This window comes from Maylandia zebra, linkage group LG4 (genome assembly GCF_041146795.1).
Source record: "Maylandia zebra isolate NMK-2024a linkage group LG4, Mzebra_GT3a, whole genome shotgun sequence".
Lineage (NCBI taxonomy): Eukaryota > Metazoa > Chordata > Actinopteri > Cichliformes > Cichlidae > Maylandia > Maylandia zebra.
Window position 1 is genome coordinate 36,442,008 of NC_135170.1, and position 18,375 is coordinate 36,460,382.

General features: G+C 43.6%; 1 protein-coding gene across 3 annotated transcripts; it reads right to left on the reverse strand.

Moving 5' to 3' along the window:
* Nucleotides 1-3,231: 3,231 nt before the first annotated feature.
* Nucleotides 3,232-16,419, reverse strand: LOC111500961 (uncharacterized). Of its 3 annotated transcripts, XR_013098441.1 has the most exons (10): nucleotides 16,149-16,419; nucleotides 15,628-15,756; nucleotides 14,374-14,456; nucleotides 13,791-13,950; nucleotides 13,577-13,648; nucleotides 13,347-13,493; nucleotides 12,791-13,014; nucleotides 8,882-12,693; nucleotides 8,193-8,284; nucleotides 3,232-4,016 (listed from the first exon to the last, which is right to left on the reverse strand). XR_013098441.1 is itself a non-coding variant. In XM_076883507.1 (9 exons), the coding sequence occupies exons 1-8, from the start codon at nucleotides 16,299-16,301 to the stop codon at nucleotides 8,916-8,918; spliced, it is 4,731 nt and encodes a 1,576-aa protein (XP_076739622.1). In that variant the 5' UTR covers nucleotides 16,302-16,419; the 3' UTR covers nucleotides 6,823-8,284; nucleotides 8,882-8,915. The 3 variants fall into 3 exon arrangements, 2 of the variants coding, with proteins under 2 accessions (XP_076739622.1, XP_076739621.1); XM_076883507.1 differs by lacking the exon at nucleotides 3,232-4,016 and having other exon boundaries at nucleotides 6,823-8,284; nucleotides 13,347-13,478; XM_076883506.1 differs by lacking the exon at nucleotides 3,232-4,016 and having other exon boundaries at nucleotides 6,823-8,284.
* Between the last annotated feature and the right edge of the window lie 1,956 nt (nucleotides 16,420-18,375).

An 18,375-nucleotide genomic window follows, 5' to 3' on the forward strand; every position in this document is an offset into this window, starting at 1 on the left:
CTCATGAGGGGATGTAAAGGTTTTTATTCATGGTTTTGTGTGTTGCTGTGACAGGATTAAGACGAGGCCTTGTGCTGCTGCCGTACCTGCAGGCTGCTGACAGGACCGACCAGTTTCCTTCAGTTTCCCCAGTTTACTGGGGAACTGTTCCCGTCACTACACACCCACCTGTCATCACTGCTGAGCTGCTGCGACACGTACATTCGACGCCCATCAAACCTCCACAGCTGCAATTAAGTTGTGCTCAGAGGAGGGAGGGGTTGAAATCTCTGATGGAGATCTGTCAAACAAACCTGCAGCTCTGGCAGCAAAAACATTCCACATGCTTCTGTTGGCAAACGTCTCAATGTACTCTGTGTGTTAACAAGAAAAACGCAGATAAGAAAGTGGTGCAAAAGCAGGGTAGTGACAGAATCGATGCGCATTATTGATATTTGAAGCATGTGTACCTGCACATGCATGTTTATTAACACACGGGTACTGTGGAATATATTTTTAAAGCGCTCGTGCTCTCATCCACTCCCCGCAAAAAAATTAGCAGCTGTGCGGCGTCTGTGGCGTCGGTGCTCTCATCACATGCGATGGAGTAAAAATCAAAAGCACAGCTTTATCAGACAGTTGCAGTTTAATGTTGGCTGACGAGTCTTCAATGCGGCGCACGACTGGATTTCTGGACACGCTGACGTTGTTGAAGTCCTGCACTTTTTCGGACACATTATTTCGGTGACTTTAACGAGGCCGTGTTTGATGAGGTCTCCATCTGAAAAAGGCTCGCCATGTCTCGCGATGAGTTGGGTGACCTCATAGCTGGCTATCGGAGCCTTTTCCTGCAGGAGAGCTACCCTTTGCTTTAATTTCTGCTCTCGCTCAGCACCAGTGTAGGATGCATAGGCCTGATGTTTGGTTTCATAATGACGTTGTACATTATACTCTTTCATAACTGCCACAGTTTCGGTGCAGATCAAACAGACACACTTCCCCTTTAATCTCTGAAGAAATATTCACTCTCCCACCGTGTCTGAAATTTTCTGCACTCACTTTCTACCTTTGGCTTCTTTGGTTCTGCCATGTTTAGTAACTTGGGGTAAATTTCTTCTGTGATTGTCCTTTTTGGTGAAGCAACTGCCTTGATCAACAGCAGCTCCCCCTGGTGTTAAAACTAAGAAGTGCAATACACTCAAGCAAAAGTTGAAGTGCGGCCTTATTCTATTCTATTTATAAAATTACTTGCGGGCCAATTAAAAATGGATTTGGATAAGCACAAAGAATACAAGGAATTCAATGACCTTGATAAGTGGTTCTGGGGCAGCTAGAGAGTTGAAGGGTTAGGAATAAAATGATTAAGTAAATCTGTTTTTGTGAGGTTTTTTTTGACCAAGTCTTCCAAGTCCTCCCATGCCACACCTCTGCTGATCCAGCTGCACTGGCTCCACATATAATTCAAAGTGCAGTTTAAGATTATGATTTTGACATTTAGGGCTCTGCATGGACAAGCGCCAACATACATCAGTGATCTTTTACATCCTTCCATCCCCAGCAGGTCCCTGAGGTCATGTGATCAGGGCTTGTTTGCTGTCCATAACATGAGGCTGAAAACAAAAGGTGGCAGAGCTTTTGTAACTGTGGCCCCCAGACTGGAAGTCTCTTCCATTGATCTTGAGATCTGTGGACTCAGTGGTCTCTTTTAAAAAACAGCTAAAAACTCATCTTTTGAACTTGCTTTTGGTTGATTTTTGTTTTTATGTTTTAACTCCTGTGAAGCACTTTGTGATTTTATCTTGAAATGTGCTATATAAATAAAACTTTACTTACTTTTTAATTTTATTTTATATACATTTTGCAATTGTGTTCGTTAAGAGTTGGCACTCCGTGTGATAAGGGTCAAAAGTATCAGTTCAGCGCTATGATTGAATTGAATATTAAGACTGACATGTTGACCTGCAGAGGGATTTGCAAACATGCTTACATATCATAACTAGTTAAAGTCAGGGTGATATTTTTGTGGGTCTGCAGAATTTCCTGGGCTTAGATAATAAGTAGGAAAAACCTAAAATATCTTTTACACATGTTGTGGAGTGGCCCAGGATAGAAGGATGGTGGAGATGTGCCATTTAAATAATCTAAAGGGTAATAGGAATCTAAATTGAACAGGACCCCAAACTGTGGACTCTGGGGGACACAGGCTGTCTTAACATGAACTACTAAAAGAAGTCTTTTATTATACTTGAGAGCACAGCAGTGAAAACATGTATTCTGATTTATTGGAAATCTGAAAATTCACCAACAGTGAGACACTGGATTAATGCGCTTGTGTCCTGATATGACATAATGTAAAAAGGAAATATGCAGCCTTTGAAAAAGGTCTCAGTCTCCCTCATAGGAATTCGCCCCTCTCTGGACTTGACAGACTATAGTCGTACCCCAAAGTTTTGAGAATGACACAAATATTTTTTTTTCTGCTTCAGTGTTTCTAGATCTTTTTGTCAGTTGTTTCTGTGATATATTGAAGTATACTGTATTTTCCACATTATAAGGCGCACTTATACACATGTGGGACTAATAAAGGTTATCTTATCTTAAAACCCTTCAATTTTCTCAAAAATCTACAGTGCAACTTGTGTATAAATTCTGGTTGTGCTTACTGACCTCGAACCGAATCTGTCAAAAAATGTTTTAGTTCGACTTTGCTAAGTTACAAAGCCGCACCGCTTGATGGATTGTTGGAGCGTTATGACTACCGTAGTCTGGAGCCTCTGGGTCCTAATCTGGGTCCTAAACTCCGTCCCCTTCAGGTCCCAAAGTCAAACGAACACTGCAGCATCACTGAGAGTTAAAAACTGTCTAAATTCTTTCAGCTTTAATAAAATGATCAGTGTTGCTGCTTTACCAGGTGTTAGAAATTAAGTTTAACATCCAGGCAACCATGAAAACAGAATTTGTTACATTTAACGGAGTTAGAAGTTAGCAGGAAGTTAGCAGGACCAAACTTTAGTCAGGAGAACAACTGAGATAATCCATCCACAATACCAGGTTAGTCATTAATATACTGCAACAACATGGGAACAGAGCCGCTGTGATAGAATACAGCATTAATGAATCAATGTTACAGAAGTGGAGGAAGCAAGAAGAATGAGTAAAGTTTGACTTATCTGACTGTTTTGTTTCGCTTAATGCGCCTTATAATCCGGTGCGCCTTATCGTCCAAAAAATATGGTAATTACAAGCGCTTCATAAGTTTCAAAGGATTTTATTGACAATTACATCACAGTCAGTATTAGTAGTGTTGGCCCTTCATTTTCAAGGCCCCTGCAATTGGCCCTGGCATGCTGTCAATCAACTTCTGGGCCAAATTGACTGATGGTAACCCATTCTTTCATAATCGATGCTTGGAGTTTGTCAGAATTAGTGGGGGGGTTTGTCCACCTGCCTTTTGAGGGTTGACCACAAGTTCTTATTTGGATTAAGGCCTGGGGAGTTTCCTGGTCATAGACCCAAAATTTCAATATTTTCTTCCCTGAGTCACTTCATTATTATGTTGGCCTTATGGCACGGTGCTCCATCATCCTGGAAAAGGCGTTGTTCTTTACCAAACTGTTCTTGGATCATTGGAAGAAGTTGGATGAATTTTTGGTACCATTTTTCATTCACATCTGTGATTTTTGCCAAAATTGTGAGTGAGCCCATTCCCTTGGATGAGAAGCAGCCCCACAGATGAATGGTCTCAGGACTCTTTATTGTTGGCATGAGACAGGACTGATGGTAGCGCTCGCCTTTTTTTCTCCGGACAATGCTTTTTCCAGATGCTTCAAACAACTGGAAAGGGCTTCATCAGAGAAGATGACTTTACCTTTAAAATCAGTCTGTTTGGGGGGGGGTTTAGAGAGAAGTGGCCTCATTGCTGACTTTCTTGACACCAGGCCATCTTCCAAAAGTCTTTGCTGCCATTCCTGTGCAAACCGCAGGAGTGGCGATCCCACAGCTGAATCATCTTTCATCTTCTTCATCAACATTCTCACCTGAGTTAATGAGAAGATTATTGAAATGATGCCAGCAGCTCCTTTTGCAATTCATCTGATCACTCTTCATAACGTTCTCGAGTATATGCAATATGCTATTCTAAAAACTGAAGCAGCAAACTTTGTGAAAACCAATATTTGTGTCTTTCTCAAAACCTTTGGCCACAACTCTATCCTCAACTCTAATCCTTTTCAAGTTGCTGTAGTAAACTGATAACTTTCTTTCTGTTCTTGCTTGTGGGGTCTTGTCTTCAGGCTTCATAGGTATTGTTGTCTCTGAGGAGTGTAGTAAATTTGTGTGATAATCCGTTGTGTTTAGACGGCTGGTAATAGGGTGATGTTTTGATCTTTGCTCAGGGATGTGACAGCCTGTGGTTTTGGGGTGTATTGATACCTATCAGACAGCTAGCAGATCCACCTGTCAGTCTCAGTCATCCCCCAATGATGCAAACTGTGAGCTTGAATATAATTTAAGCAGGAGACCTATAATTCAGTCCCGTCTTGTTTGTAGAACTTCAGCTTTGGGAAAGTATAAAAATAATTATAGTCACAGGTGTGCAGTGAGCTCCATATTTACCTGTGTCAGCAGGTCATCTTCACCGCGTCCAGCTGAAATTTGCTTTAATGAGCAGCTGAACATGAACCTAACAATGTATGAATATACTGAATATGTTTTGTTGATGATCAAAACTGGAGCTGATAAAATGATGCCTGATTTTTACAAACATACTTATCATTTCAATATGATTCACGGAGAAAGACTCCTGATGCACCACTGAGCAGAGGTGGGACCAAGTCATTGTTTTGCAAGTCTCAAGTAAGTCTCAAGTCTTTATCCTCAAGTCTCAAGTCAAGTCTCAAGTAATGTCAGGCAAGTCAGAGTCGAGTCTCAAGTCACTGGTGTAAAAGTCCGAGTCAAGTCACAAGTCTGAAACTTTGAATTTCAAGTCCTTTGGAGTCTTTAAAAAAAAAAAACACGAAAAAATAATGTTGCATTTATGCTAAATGTAAATATTAGACCATGTAATTTTTTAATCTGTGTTTTTCTCAACACATGACAAAATAGTGAACTTAGAAAATATACACAAATTGTGAAATTGCACCTCTTTAAAATGCAGCTCAATTAAACCTAGCTCCAAGAATAATTTTCACCGACAGTTCTGAGATAAGCTGCATGTTATTCTTGGATGCGGTTGTAGGACCAGCTTTAAAATCGCATGACAAAAATATCATACACATTAAAAAAAAACTGCATCACCAACGTAGCCTGGACAACATTTGCTAGTTAGATGAAGTCAGCTATCTCATCGTAGCATATTTATATGCATATTTATAATCATACGGTTCTTGGAGTGAGTGCATACACTCATGAAGTTTTTAGTAACTTCAGGTCACTGCAACAAGCCCAGGTACAGTTTACCGACGGATGGGTGCAGGACCTTGAAATGCACCGTGTAGAACGAAAGACCATCGTACGTATCATAAGTTTACCAGTCTCACAAATCGTCTTCATAAATACACATTCGTTAACCGTTTATTAATATAACCTTTGAGCTCAATGGTAATTAATTAGTAGTGGAAATAATTTCTGGTACCCATCACAGAAATGTAGCAGTGACAATAATATTGTATGCTGTAATCGTACTGGACAATTAGTGATACAAAAAACCTGTTTTATCCTGTGAATAAAAGTATATGTTTTTGTCAATGTACCATAATAACAGAAGCGAAACGCAATATTGTGTCAGGACAATTCACTATTTATGCACAATAAATAAAGGAGCATAGCGCGACAATTTCTGTTCAGCGCCAGACTTGCTTGTAACCTATATCACCAATTATGTTATGAAAATGACGTATTAACTACTAAAAAACACTGACCTTCGTGTAAATGCTTGGAGCAGACTAACCTGTGAGCTGGAGTGTTCTGGGACGTTATATTTGATCTTTGAATGGCTGCAATCCAGGCCATCCGTCGCGTCTTTGTTACTTCGGAAACATGGCTCGAACAATTTCTCTTCAACGACGTAATCCGATAACAACCGATCTCTTTACCCGTCGGCTTCCCGTGGCTGTCATGCGACCGGCTATTGCAGTTAATAATACAACAGCTTCTTGACATTTTTATGTTTCTTTTTATCGCTGTGTGACTGATTTCAATTGAAAGCCTGCGTGCGCTAGTACCGCTTGCCACGAGTTCCCAGAATCCTTTGCGATTCTACCCGTGAATGACGTCACATTTTCAATCTCTATATAATATGCATGTTGAATTTTATATTTGGGGTAAAATATCAAGTCTTTTCAAGTAAACCGGTTCAAGTCCAATTCAAGTCCCAAGTCATTGGTGTAAAAGTCCAAGTCAAGTCACAAGTCTTAGAACATTTTTTCAAGTCAAGTCTAAAGTCATAAAATTAATGACTCGAGTCTGACTCGAGTCCAAGTCATGTGACTCGAGTCCACACCTCTGCCACTGAGTAAGAAGATGAGGAGAGAGTATGGAGGAAGGTCACATTGTCTCTGCTGCCCTCTGGTGGTTAGACTGAATGTGCAGCAGTCATAGGTGGAGGCCGTGTATTCATTGACCTCAGATTTCAGAGGTTTTCCCTGCGTTCAGGCTGCTGATGAAGGAAAGCCCACTGTGCTCTTCCTGCGTGTTTCACTAAGAACTACAGAACTAAACTACTTTACAAAGCCAGCAGTGAGTCTGTTTGAGTCTGTTTCACAACCTGAGTTAAAACGTTCTCATCAGACACTTTGGGTGCTTCATGACTTTATCGCTTTCATGTTCTTAAAGAGGAAACGGGGCACAGATTAATATTCAGCTTTATTTTCCAGGTCAAAGTGTACAAACTAGATTTCTCTGGTTAACACAGAAGGATGCTGATAAAGATGGAAAGAACCTGAACAAGCTGTTATTGGACTCGACATTTAAAAACAATCCCCAGCGAGGATAAGACTGTAACGTTAATCTGCTCCTGGTGCTTACTGTCGTATGTTGCTCAACATGAACTTTTAGGAGAAGCTGATGAAGCACCTTTGCCTCCTGATGTCACTGCAACACCTGAAGAATCTGCTTTGTTTCACCGCATAAAGAAGACAAACGTTAAAAGGTGGTTTTCTTGTACGATGTCATACAAATCTAAGTTATTATTAACTAAGGAAATGACACCAGCTGATGAGACTCTTAACCATTTAAAGCCCAAACCTGTGGTTTGTCCTCTAAATGTGAAACATATGTCTTCTTTTTAACATGTATTTGTTAACAGTGTTGGGAAGGTTACTGTTAAAATGTATCCCACTACAGATTACAGATTACATGCCCCAAAATGTATTTTGTAACGTATTCTGAATACTTTGGATTACTTAATATATTATCATGCTTTTTACAACTACATGAATGTCCTATTGCTGTGTGATTTATTACTATTACTGAAGGTTACTCTCCACACCAACACCAGGCTGCAAGTACAGGTGACCTGGGCCGTGAGACTGAGACATCAGAGCCTCTTAATGTGTGTTTGTTTGGGTTTCCACCGGCGTGGAATTACCAAAAATAGAGCATAGCCGAACATATGAAACAGGAAAAGACCGCCGTGTAATCCACTTATTTCAACAAAGTAACTGTATTCTGATTACCACCTTTTTCAACTGTAACTGTAACTGAATACAGTTACTCATATTTTGTATTTTAAATACGTGACTGCGGTACATGTACTCCATGTACTGTTGCGTAACAGCGTCATGTTCTACACGTCGTTCTTCCAGCATCATCATATTTTAACTCTCTGAGATTTGGAAACAAAACACTGATTTCGTCTTTGGACTGTGACACTTTCAGTGTGAATGAAACAGCTTCAGAGCTTAAAAGTGTTTGTCAGCCAAAAGATTTGGCGAGGATGTCTGCTGCCTATGTACCTGTCAGGCTGAAAATATTCAACACATAGAGATAAAAACTGCTGTGTGGTCATGGCTCCATTAAATTCAGTATCTATGGGCACTGGTTCAGCTCAGTGGGATGATCAGACAGCCATATGCTGCACGGTTGAGTGCGGCCGGCCCGGGTTTGAATCCGACCTGCGGCCCTTTGCTGCATGTCCTTCCTGTCAGTCTTTAATGTCCTTATGAGAAAAAAATCACTATTTAATGTAGAAAAAGAATCAGAAAATATCACCCTACTCAGACTTGCATGTTGTCATCAACGCCCTCAGGGTCAGAGGTCATGACCGTGACACCTGTGGTCAGCGAGCGCTGGATGAGAGGCAAGGGAGCTGCAAGGCAAGAGAGGCCATTCTTACTGTTGTTAAGCAGAGTGACGCTTCATCACAGCGCGGATGTTTGAAAACATCTGAACGTATAAATAAACAGTCTGTATGTAAACAAAACAAAGGAACAAACAGCTTTGTCTCTTCATACGACACAGGTTAGATGCTCCGTGTTTTCTCCCTGCTGTACCTATCAAATGTTCTTTAGTTTCACAGAAATTAATGCAGACGTCAGAAGCGTCGATCCAGGCATTTAGACTCAAAAGCACAGGTTTCCATGAGCTCAGGCTTTGTGTGTTTTAAGCCACATTTACTCCGAGTTCGAGCACCTGGATTTCTTTTTTCAGCATGTTTGAAAACAGCCTCAGTAATCCGAGAAAGTTAACGTGTGCATGCGTCAGTTCAATTCAGCTTTATTTATAAGCCACCGAATCACAACAGCAGTCACCTGACGCTGCTTAATACTGAAAAGTAAAGACCCCACAACGATGTTCTTATTTCAGATCAGGTCATTGCTCGTGTCGCCTGCATTACTTTCTCTTCATGCTGGACATGAACTCCTCAGATGTGTTTGTATTGTTGTCTTTGCGACTTTGATCTCACCTGCAGCCTTTTGTTGTTGTTCTTGTTGTTGTTGTCATGGTTGCTGTTGTTGTTCTTGTTGTTGTCGTGGTTGTCGGGCTCTCTGAGCTTGTCGTTGTCTCTCCTGACTTCTCTCCCTCCCTGCAGCTGAGATCGTTAGTGCCGCCATCTTGCAGACGCTGATCTTCTCCTTGCTGCTTCCGGCTTGGCTTCCCGTGCTCCTGATTGGCCGATCGCTGCTGCTGATGACCCTGCCCCCGGTGTTATTGGTCCTCCCTGAACTGCTGATCCTCCCTCCATCATGACTGCTGAGTCTATTACTGCTACCAGCGACTTTGGATCCGCTTCCTGCGCCGGTTATCCGGTTCCCAGCAGCCTTTGAACTGCTTAGCCACCCCCCACTGCCCCTGATCCTCCTCCCGGGGCTCGGAGCTCTTTGCCTGTTGGTTGTCCTCTCTCCCCCGCCCCACCCTGCACTCCCCACGCTGTGCCCACTCGCTGAGCTGTAAACAGGTTTCCATCCGCCGCTGCCCGTGCCGGTGAATCTCCCCACGCTGCTGCTGCGCCTCACGACACTGGCCGAGCTCAGCCTGCCACCACTTCCAGCACTGTTGAGTCTACGCCCACTGCTGACGTAGCTGCTGGGAGGACTGACCATCTGGCTGCTGCTGACCCTGTCAGCACTATCAGCTCTGCTCACACGACCAGGACTCCCACAATACACTGTCCACGCCCCACTGCTGAACCTCCCTGCTCCTGGTGTTCCTGGTGGGCTTGTTGCTATGTGTGTGGCTGCTGAGGGACAGTCTTTGCTATCGCTGCTCGTGCATCCAGCATGCCAACCGTAAACCTTCAACTCCCCACAGCTAAATATCCCAGCTCCTGGTGGGGTTGTGGCTGAGTTTGTGGCAGGTGAAAGGCGTTCTTTGCTCTCAGCACTCAGCGAGCTATCGCTGCCAGCCCAGCTGTTCTTACGTCCAAGACTGCCTTCGTAAAATATCCACTCTGCACTCCCTCTCCTCCCAAATCTCCCTGCTTCTGGTGGACTTGTCACAAGATTTCCATTCATGGATGAGTTTTCTCCACCCCTTTCATTGGGTAAGCTAGTCCCAGCGTCTAAGCTGTTCTGGCGTATAAGACTGTCACCATAAACCATCCACCCCCTACTTCCAAATCTCCCGTCTTCTGGAAGATGTTCCTTGCTCCCTGAGTTAGGTAAGCTGACACTCATATGTCCCAAGCAGCCACCATAAGCCATCAAGTCTCCACTGAATCTTCCCTTTACCGCTGCTGTACCCACTTGTGCATCTCCACTGTTGCTAAAACCTCCTGGCTTGCTAAAGGCCATTCCTCTGTTGGAAGGGGTATTTCCAAAGCTTGCTTCTTCGGCATTACCTGTTTGGTTCTTCGCTTGCCAGTCACTGTTTCTCTGCCCCCTCATACCTCTATTCATAGTCACACCTCCTATCTTATCTTCATCTGCAGGACCACTTACATCTTTGCCTCTGGACCTTCTTGCATCTCTTCTGCGATAAAGGCCTCCAAAACCAAGCTGTTCCTCTCTGTCTGCTATGATACTTCGTCCATCTCCAAACACCGAGCCTCCATGACTGCTGCTCACCTGAAGGCTGCTTCTCTGACTGGTTGGTCTAGAACTTATCTTTGTGCCATTCAGCTTAATTCCCCTTCCTTCATAACCTTTAAATGGCCTAAAAAGCACACCCTGGTTTCCCTCTGACGTTATGACTTTCGTATCTCTGTCTTCTGGCAATGACCCATCTCCACTAAACGATACCGACTGTCCGTCCTCTTTTGTTGACAGAATGAATTTCTCTCCTGGGTGAACATGTGCATTTGCCTCAATTAGATTCAGACTTCCTGCCTCTTCTTTTACATCACTATCTGGACTGAGACATACGTCTGAGTCATTTGGGCTGAGGTAATTTTCTGGGTCATTTGGACTCGGAAGTAGATCAGGACTTGCAATGTGGTCTTCCACATCTACTGGGCAAAACACCTGATCTGTAAGGTTTAGCATGACCTCAGTCTCATCTGGACTCACACATATTTTTGGGCTCAAGCAGCTAGGTGAATTTGTTTCACCAACTGCCAAATGGACTTCTTTTGGACTTTGTAGATCTTCGTAAGAGGAACAGCTCAAACCGACACCAGAATCTGTTAAACTTGTAGATATATTTGACGCCTCTTCACCTGAAAGATCACCTGTCTCCTTCTTAGACTCGACTGGATCCAGCTTTAACTCGCTGGCATTGTTGACTGTTTTCATTTCATCCACTTCTGCCTTTAAACTATCTGTATGTTGGATATAACACTTTTGGTTTTCCTTGCTTTCTGGAGAAGAAATGCCGACACTGGTCCATGAATCTGCATCCTTCACAAGTTTGTTGTTGGACATATTTGTTAAACTTTTATCTAAACTCAGGACAATCAAAGTATCTTCTGCTTCTTCCTTTCTGTCTACAAGCCCATCATCCACCTCAGTCATATCCTCAGTTGGGTTTAAACATATGTGTGGATCGTTTGGTGTGAGATCCGGTTCTGGCTCAGTGGAACTCTTCACTGAACACTTTTCTGGATTCAAGCATGCATCTGGCTTTGTTGGACTCATTGATTCCTCTTCTCTTGGACTCTGATGCTCTTCAGGGCTGGAGGAACTTAAAGCCACACCAGAATCAGTTAGGCTTATAGACATTTCTGAGTTTGTAGCACTGAAATATATCTCCTGACTTTGCAGATTTATCAGCTCATTTTCTGATTTAAGACGGTTCATCTTCACTTCCTTGCAGTCGTGGAGTTCTTCTACTTTGTCTACTTCTTCCTTTACGTTCTCAGCACTTGTAGTTTTACTGTGAAGCTTGTTATTAATTTCTGAGATACTAGACAAAAAATGTTCATTGTCATGCACTGCAGGTTTGTCTTCTATGAGTTTCTTCAGTTCAGTTTTGGACAATCCCAAACTCTGATCAAGGATTAGAACATCTTCTGTGTCTACTGTTTCAGACCTTCCATTTGTTCCTTTATCGGTTTCTTTCATAAGGGCTACCTGAACCTTACTTGATCTAAACACTGGAGGAGATCCTGGCTTGTGCACTGTACTGACATTTTCATCCATGTCCCTGACAGCTTCTGGTGGAGTCTCAGCCTCCCTGATGATGATCTTTGTTGGATCTTTTTCCTTTGCTTGGAAGGAGGCTTCAATTGGATCCATCTGAGTAAAGATGAAAGCTTCTCTCACTTTTACCTCAACAGCAACTGGTTTGCAGAGATGAAACGAGGTCTCATACATTACAAAATGTGTTTTTTGAATTACGTCTGGTCCTGCAGAAGGAGTGTTTTTGTTAGTTTCCATGTCTGTCCCTGTGTCAGTAGAGAGTGAACCAGCTTGTTTGGAAGTAAAGGTCTTGACCAAAGCTCGCACGTCTCGGCTAGTTTGAGCCCCAACATCACGATCTTTAGTAAGAACTTCCACAGGGCTCCTCTGTCTGCTGCCTGTCTCTGTAGATATGATGGACTTGCACACTTTTTTATAAAGCACTACTGTTCTCTGGTTTTCAGAGTTTTGGATGGTCTCCATCAGAGGCTTGGTCAGTGTTCTAGGTGAGTTATTTGGATGTTTGTTATGGACAAAATCTGACTGGGCTGCAGTCGCTGTTTTCGGTGAAACTATTGGTGTTTCTTCAAGAGTGTGAACGCGGCCGCCATGAACACTGACGGTTCTGTTCACCGTCTTGTTGCTCCTGAATGTGGGTTTTCTGGTCTCAAGACAGGAAGATCTGACATCTGGCTTGGAGTTAAAGTCGACATGTGAAACTCTAAAAAGATAAAACAAGACAAAGGCAAGAGCAAAAAACTAAATTTTAATAACTGAAAGGGGACGTATTTATCTATTCCTCTATCATCATCTCATACCCCTGACGGTCCGCGCTGTCCAGCAGCTGCTTGTAGTCCTGTATCTCGGCCCCCAGTTGGTTCTTGACGTCCAGCAGTGACTGCTGGTCTGCAGCCTGCTGTGCTGCAGCCTGGAGCACCGAGTCCAGGTCTCTGCACAAACCATCTGCTGACTCCTGTAGGACCACCAGCTGCTGGAGTAATGACTCCTTCTGCTCCCGACCAGAGGACTCCAACACCAAGACCTGGACAGACAGGAAGACTCATTCTAATCCTGTTTTTTATCTTGACTCTGATGGTTTTGGTTTTGTCTTTTAGTCCTGACTTTGAGAAAACTCTGGAGTTGTTTCTAGTCTGACCAGCTTTTGGCTTCAGCTGTTGATTGGCTCTTTGGGGGGAGGAGTTCATAAAACACGTGTTATTGTGAAGATTATCTTGCTAAACTAAAGCATCAACCCAATCTAGAAGACTGGAAAAAACTAAATGACATGTGGCTGAAGGAACCAGAGGAACTCATAGGTGGGCCTACAGGTTCCTGGTCGGAACATCGGAGTGCTGGTGTGTGGTTTGATCTTACCGCAGCCTGAAGTCGCGTCAGTTCTGCTGTCAGACAGCACACTTCTCTCCTCATTGCTTCTAGCTCGGCTCTGTCAGCGTCTGACCCCAATGAAGGGTCAAAGGTCACCTGTGAAATGCTCTGCATGGACAGCTGAACACAAAACACCTGTTAAAATGCTTTTGCATTATTATCCTTATTAATGTTTCCTTTATGTTAAAATACAGGTGTGCAGGTGTGCATGTGCCTACCTGAGTCTTGCACCTGGGTTTGCTCTTGTTCTTGTCCAGGTGTCCAACACTCGTCTGTCTCAGGTGGTCCACCTGTTGGATCAGGTCTGAAGACTCAGTGATGTGCATCTCAGCACATCACTGATATCTGGGCCAGAAGAACCTGCATATCCTACACAGGTAGGCAGGAAAAGGGGTGTAGGTTTTTTTAAGCATCCAGGTGAGATTGTTTTACCTGCTGGTGTTGAGTCTGCAGATCCGCTTTCTCTTGCTTTTGCTCATTCAGAGGATTCTGAAGCTCAGGCAGACTGTGAACTTTCAGGACCTCCCCCAGCAGCCCGAGGTCACTAAGCTCCGCCTCCAGCTGAGTACGCTGCTCACGCACCTTTTGGCACCTGCACACACAGCAAAGGATCATGGGACACATCTTCAATTACCTGTTTAGTTGTTCAGCTATATTTGGCCACAGCCATGTTGTTGCGTGTAGGTGTGATCATCCTTGGATGACAGGGTGGAGCGTTAAGTTATCAGAACTACAGATTAAGCTAGCAGACAGCTAGCAGCTACAGCACGGTGATGAAGCGAAGCTTTGACTGGTTTGAATGATGGAGGAGTCGCGTGATTTTCTAGTTGTCACGTTAAATTACAGAAGTGTGACAGTTACATAAACGTGTTGGGATGAAAACCTGCATTTTAAACTGAGCTCATTCTGCAGACTCTGTGATGGTTTTTATCCCGTACAGGCCTCTGCACTCATACACTGACGTGCATTAGAGACCCATGAGGCAGGTATGACTACATCGCTGGTGTGGCTCTACCTTTCTTTGAGGTTGAAGACGGTGAGTTCTGCTTCGAGTAACTGAAGCTTTGCCTGAGCCTGGGCCGAGAGACATTCACTGATCTGTGAGAGACAGAGAGAAGCTTTATTCTGTGGTGGGAGGTGGTGCAAACGTCTGGGCGGAGAATCACAAATAAATCACAAATTAATGGTTGATTTCCTTAATGACTTCTCTGGTTTTTACAGGACATGCCAAAGTTCAGGTTTTTAGTCTGTCACATTTTGGACTCGTCCAAACCCGTCTGACCATTAAACATAGGTACAGCATCCTGACACCACCTGAGAAACTCGTTTAACCTTTGATTGTAAGGTTAAAACTGATTAACTGGGGCACGATCTGATATCGTCGTGTTGGTGTTGTTCCCAGATCATCATACTAAATGTTGATGCAGGATCAACATTGCAAGTGACCAATCAGAATGTTGTGACATCATACTTATGCGACTTCGGGAAAAACCGCCGTAAAACCAAAAACTGTACTTAAGCTGCGAGAAACCGCCTCTGTCCGCCGATCAACGGACCCTGACCCTTTAATAAACGCTGAGCAGAACTGATATTGTCCTTGCAACATTGGAATTTCATAAATGCATGAGTGGCTTGGCGCGCAAAAGAATAACGTCACAACAATGTGATTGGTCACTTGCGATGTTGAACCTGGATCAACATTTTCATGATGATCTGGGAACAACACCAACACGACGATATCAGATCATCCTTTACTGGGAGCCCTCTGGCACTGACTCACTTCTGGAGCCTCTAGTGGACGTTAGAGGAACTGCAGGCTTTGCCAGTGTTTGGCTTCATTTTCCAGCCTGCAGGTTGATGCCTGGATCAGATTGTTTGGCTTTGACTTGGAACAGAACTGGTAAATGTTTTAATCTCTGGGCTCGACTGAGGACTTCATCATTAAATTATCTCAGAACTGCAGAGACTCTAAAGCTGCGACAAGCTGCAACAAGAATAAATTTGACATCAGGTTTGTTTCCAGCTTCGCTGTCTGCACATGTTCTTTCCTTTTTTTTATGACTCCTCTGACATATCGCATCTGTTAACAGCAGAACACCTCAGAGTCCTTCAGATTTATCTCTGGTTTTAATCACAGGAAATCCAAGTTGATAAGAAAGGAAGGACAGAGCATGTAAGAAAGAAAAAGTGAAGGACTGAAAGGAATGGACAACAAAGATGCTGAACTGTGACAACGCAAGACCATGCCCATCCTTTATTTACAGTCTACCTGGCCCTGCAGCAGGGAGGCGGTCCTCAGGTGTCCGTCCAGCCACCTCAACTCTCGGGGACACTTTCTGTCCAGCTCCTCCTCAATCTGATGCTCCAGCCTCTGATTGGCTGCCTCGAGATGCTTGACCTGCACAAACAAACAAACAAACAAACAAACATTCTCTGTCATTCTGTTGTACGAGTGAATCACCGTGTTCTCTGCGTACATTCACACAGCTCTGGGAAACATTATCTTTCAGATCTTAGTTTTAAACGTGACATCATGAAACACAATCTTTGGTTCATGATTATTCCATTTAATTTCGATTTATTGTGGTCTTAAAATTTCAAATCAATAATTAATCAGCCGTGAGAGGACCATTTGTCCTCCTGCCACAGAACTTTATAGATCAATCTTTAAGCAGTGCAAACGTCTATAAAGAAATCGGATGTTTTTTTGTCCTCCAAGTCTTTCAGATCCTTTTAACTGTTGCTCATTAATCTCAGTTGGAACAATGAAGCATGCTGCCTCCATCCTACCTGCTGCAGGTATGAAGCCAGCCTCCTGTTCAGCTGCTGCAGGGCGGCTCTCTCTCTGGATAAACAGGAGCTCCCGCCGCTGCCCGGAGCTGCCGTGCTGGGACACACCGACCCGCCGGCTCTGCTGCCACGGAGAACCAGCCAAGAAATCATCTCAATTCAGTTTCATCAGCTTCTTCAAAGCTTCCTTTAACAAACTCTGTCGTGTTCTGGAGTTCTGGGTGTCTGAGGCAGGCGGTCTGTCTCAAGTGTGTCAGGAGCAGATGGAGCTCAGGTTTAATCTGCTCTGAATATTGATATTCAGAAACAGGTCTGAGCAGGATGGCAGCCCTGCCCAGCACGCTGCATCCAGCAGCCGTCGGGTTTACACTTGTTCTGCAGATGGTGTGGCTCACACACTCCTGTAACCTGAGAGCCAAACCTTCATTTACAACCTGGAAAATCAAATCCATCAAAACTCAACAAGATCCTGCAACAGAGAGACTGTTAGAGAGCGTTTACTCAGCCTGGACACATCGCAGCAGCCTGACTCTCCTTACAAACCTTTAAAGGTCAAAAGAAAAGCAGCCTGAAAATGCTAACTGCTAACTGGTTCTCATACTGTGATTTTCTGCTCTGAGCAGTTAAAGCACTTTATACAACATGCCTCTTTCCTGCGTTCAGATTCAGAATCAGAAAGACTTTATTTATCCCCAAGCGGCAATTAAGATACAACAGAGCAGCATGATGTTAAAGATAAGGACAGGGCACAAACAGGCAATAAGAGTGAGATAATAAATACACAGAATATACACAGTTTTAAAATTAAAGTGACTGAAAGGTGAATAAATAACTGTAAGTGAGTAAAGAGTTGGTAGTATAAGAAGAGTGTAGTTTCTGTTTCTGGTGGGGGAAATGTTCTTATCGGCTGGAGTTAAAAAGCAGAGCTGCTTTAGGGACAAAGGTGGCGCTCCTCCTCCTCTCAGTCCTGCAGGAAATGCAGTGGAGGCGTCGCCCAGAGGGGAGCCACTGAAATGTGAGGTGAAGAATGTGAGAGGGGTCGTTGATGATTTTGGCTGCCTGTCTGAGGACCTGTTGGCTGAAAACCTGCCAGAGTTCTGACAGGCCGATGACTGTAGAGCACACTGATGCAGTGTGCTGCAGTCTGTTCCTGTATGAAGGCTGAGGGAGTGGAACCAGCAGGTGATGGACAAGGTCATGGTGCTTTCCAGGAAGGCATCGTAAAAAGTCATCATGATGGGTGTGCTAACTCCTAAGGAGGTGTAGCCGTTGGTGGCACCTCCTGAGAATCTCCTCTGTGTTGGCAGAGAATTTCAGGAGGGTGTCAAAGATGGTTCCCAGGTATTTGTGCTCCTCAACTACCTCCACTGGCTTCCTGTGGATGGTGGTGGTGACTGAAGCAGCCAGATCTCTCTGCCTACTGGAGAAGGTCACCACCATCTCTTTGGTTTTGCTCACGTTCAGTTCAAGTTTGGAGCTGTCACACCACTCTACAAACTCGTGGTCCGTGGTGTTGTGAGGGCCTGACAGCAGTGACAGGAGAACTGTGTCGTCAGCATATTTAACCAGGTGACAAACAGTCAGAGCTCTGTTGAGCCAACAATCCCTTTAACGTTAACTAGTAATGACTTCATGAACTTCTTCACAAATAAAATTTTTATCATTAGAGAGAAAATTACCAATAATCATCCCACAGATGTAATATTATCTACAGCTACTCTTAGTACCATTGATGTTAAGTTAGACTCTTTTTCTCCAATTGATCTTTCTGAGTTAACTTCAATAATTACTTCCTCCAAACCATCAACGTGTCTTTTAGACCCCATTCCTACAAAACTGCTCAAAGAAGTCCTGCCATTAATTAATGCTTCGATCTTAAATATGATCAACCTATCTCTAATAATCGGCTATGTACCACAGGCCTTCAAGCTGGCTGTAGTTAAACCTTTACTCAAAAAGCATCTCTAGACCCAGCAGTCTTAGCTAATTATAGGCCAATCTCCAACCTTCCTTTATATCAAACATCCTTGAAAGAGTAGTTGTCAAACAGCTAACAGATCATCTGCAGAGGTTTATTTGAAGAGTTTCAGTCAGGTTTCAGAGCTCATCACAGCACAGAAACAGCTTTAGTGAAGGTTACAAATGATCTTCTTATGGCCTCTGACAGTGGACTCATCTCTGTGCTTGTCCTGCTAGACCTCAGTGCAGCGTTCGATACTGTCGACCA

What these genes read in the sequence shown, in the direction of transcription:
- LOC111500961 (XM_076883506.1), bottom strand. Translation starts at nt 16,301, where the DNA reads ATGATTTCTTGGCTGGTTCTCCGTGGCAGCAGAGCCGGCGGGTCGGTG. An exon ending in CCTCCCTGCTGCAGGGCCAG is followed by an intron (nt 14,457 to 15,627) that starts GTAGACTGTAAA and finishes TGTCTCTCACAG; the next exon opens with ATCAGTGAATGTCTCTCGGC. An exon ending in TGCAGACTCAACACCAGCAG is followed by an intron (nt 13,649 to 13,790) that starts GTAAAACAATCT and finishes CTGATCCAACAG; the next exon opens with GTGGACCACCTGAGACAGAC.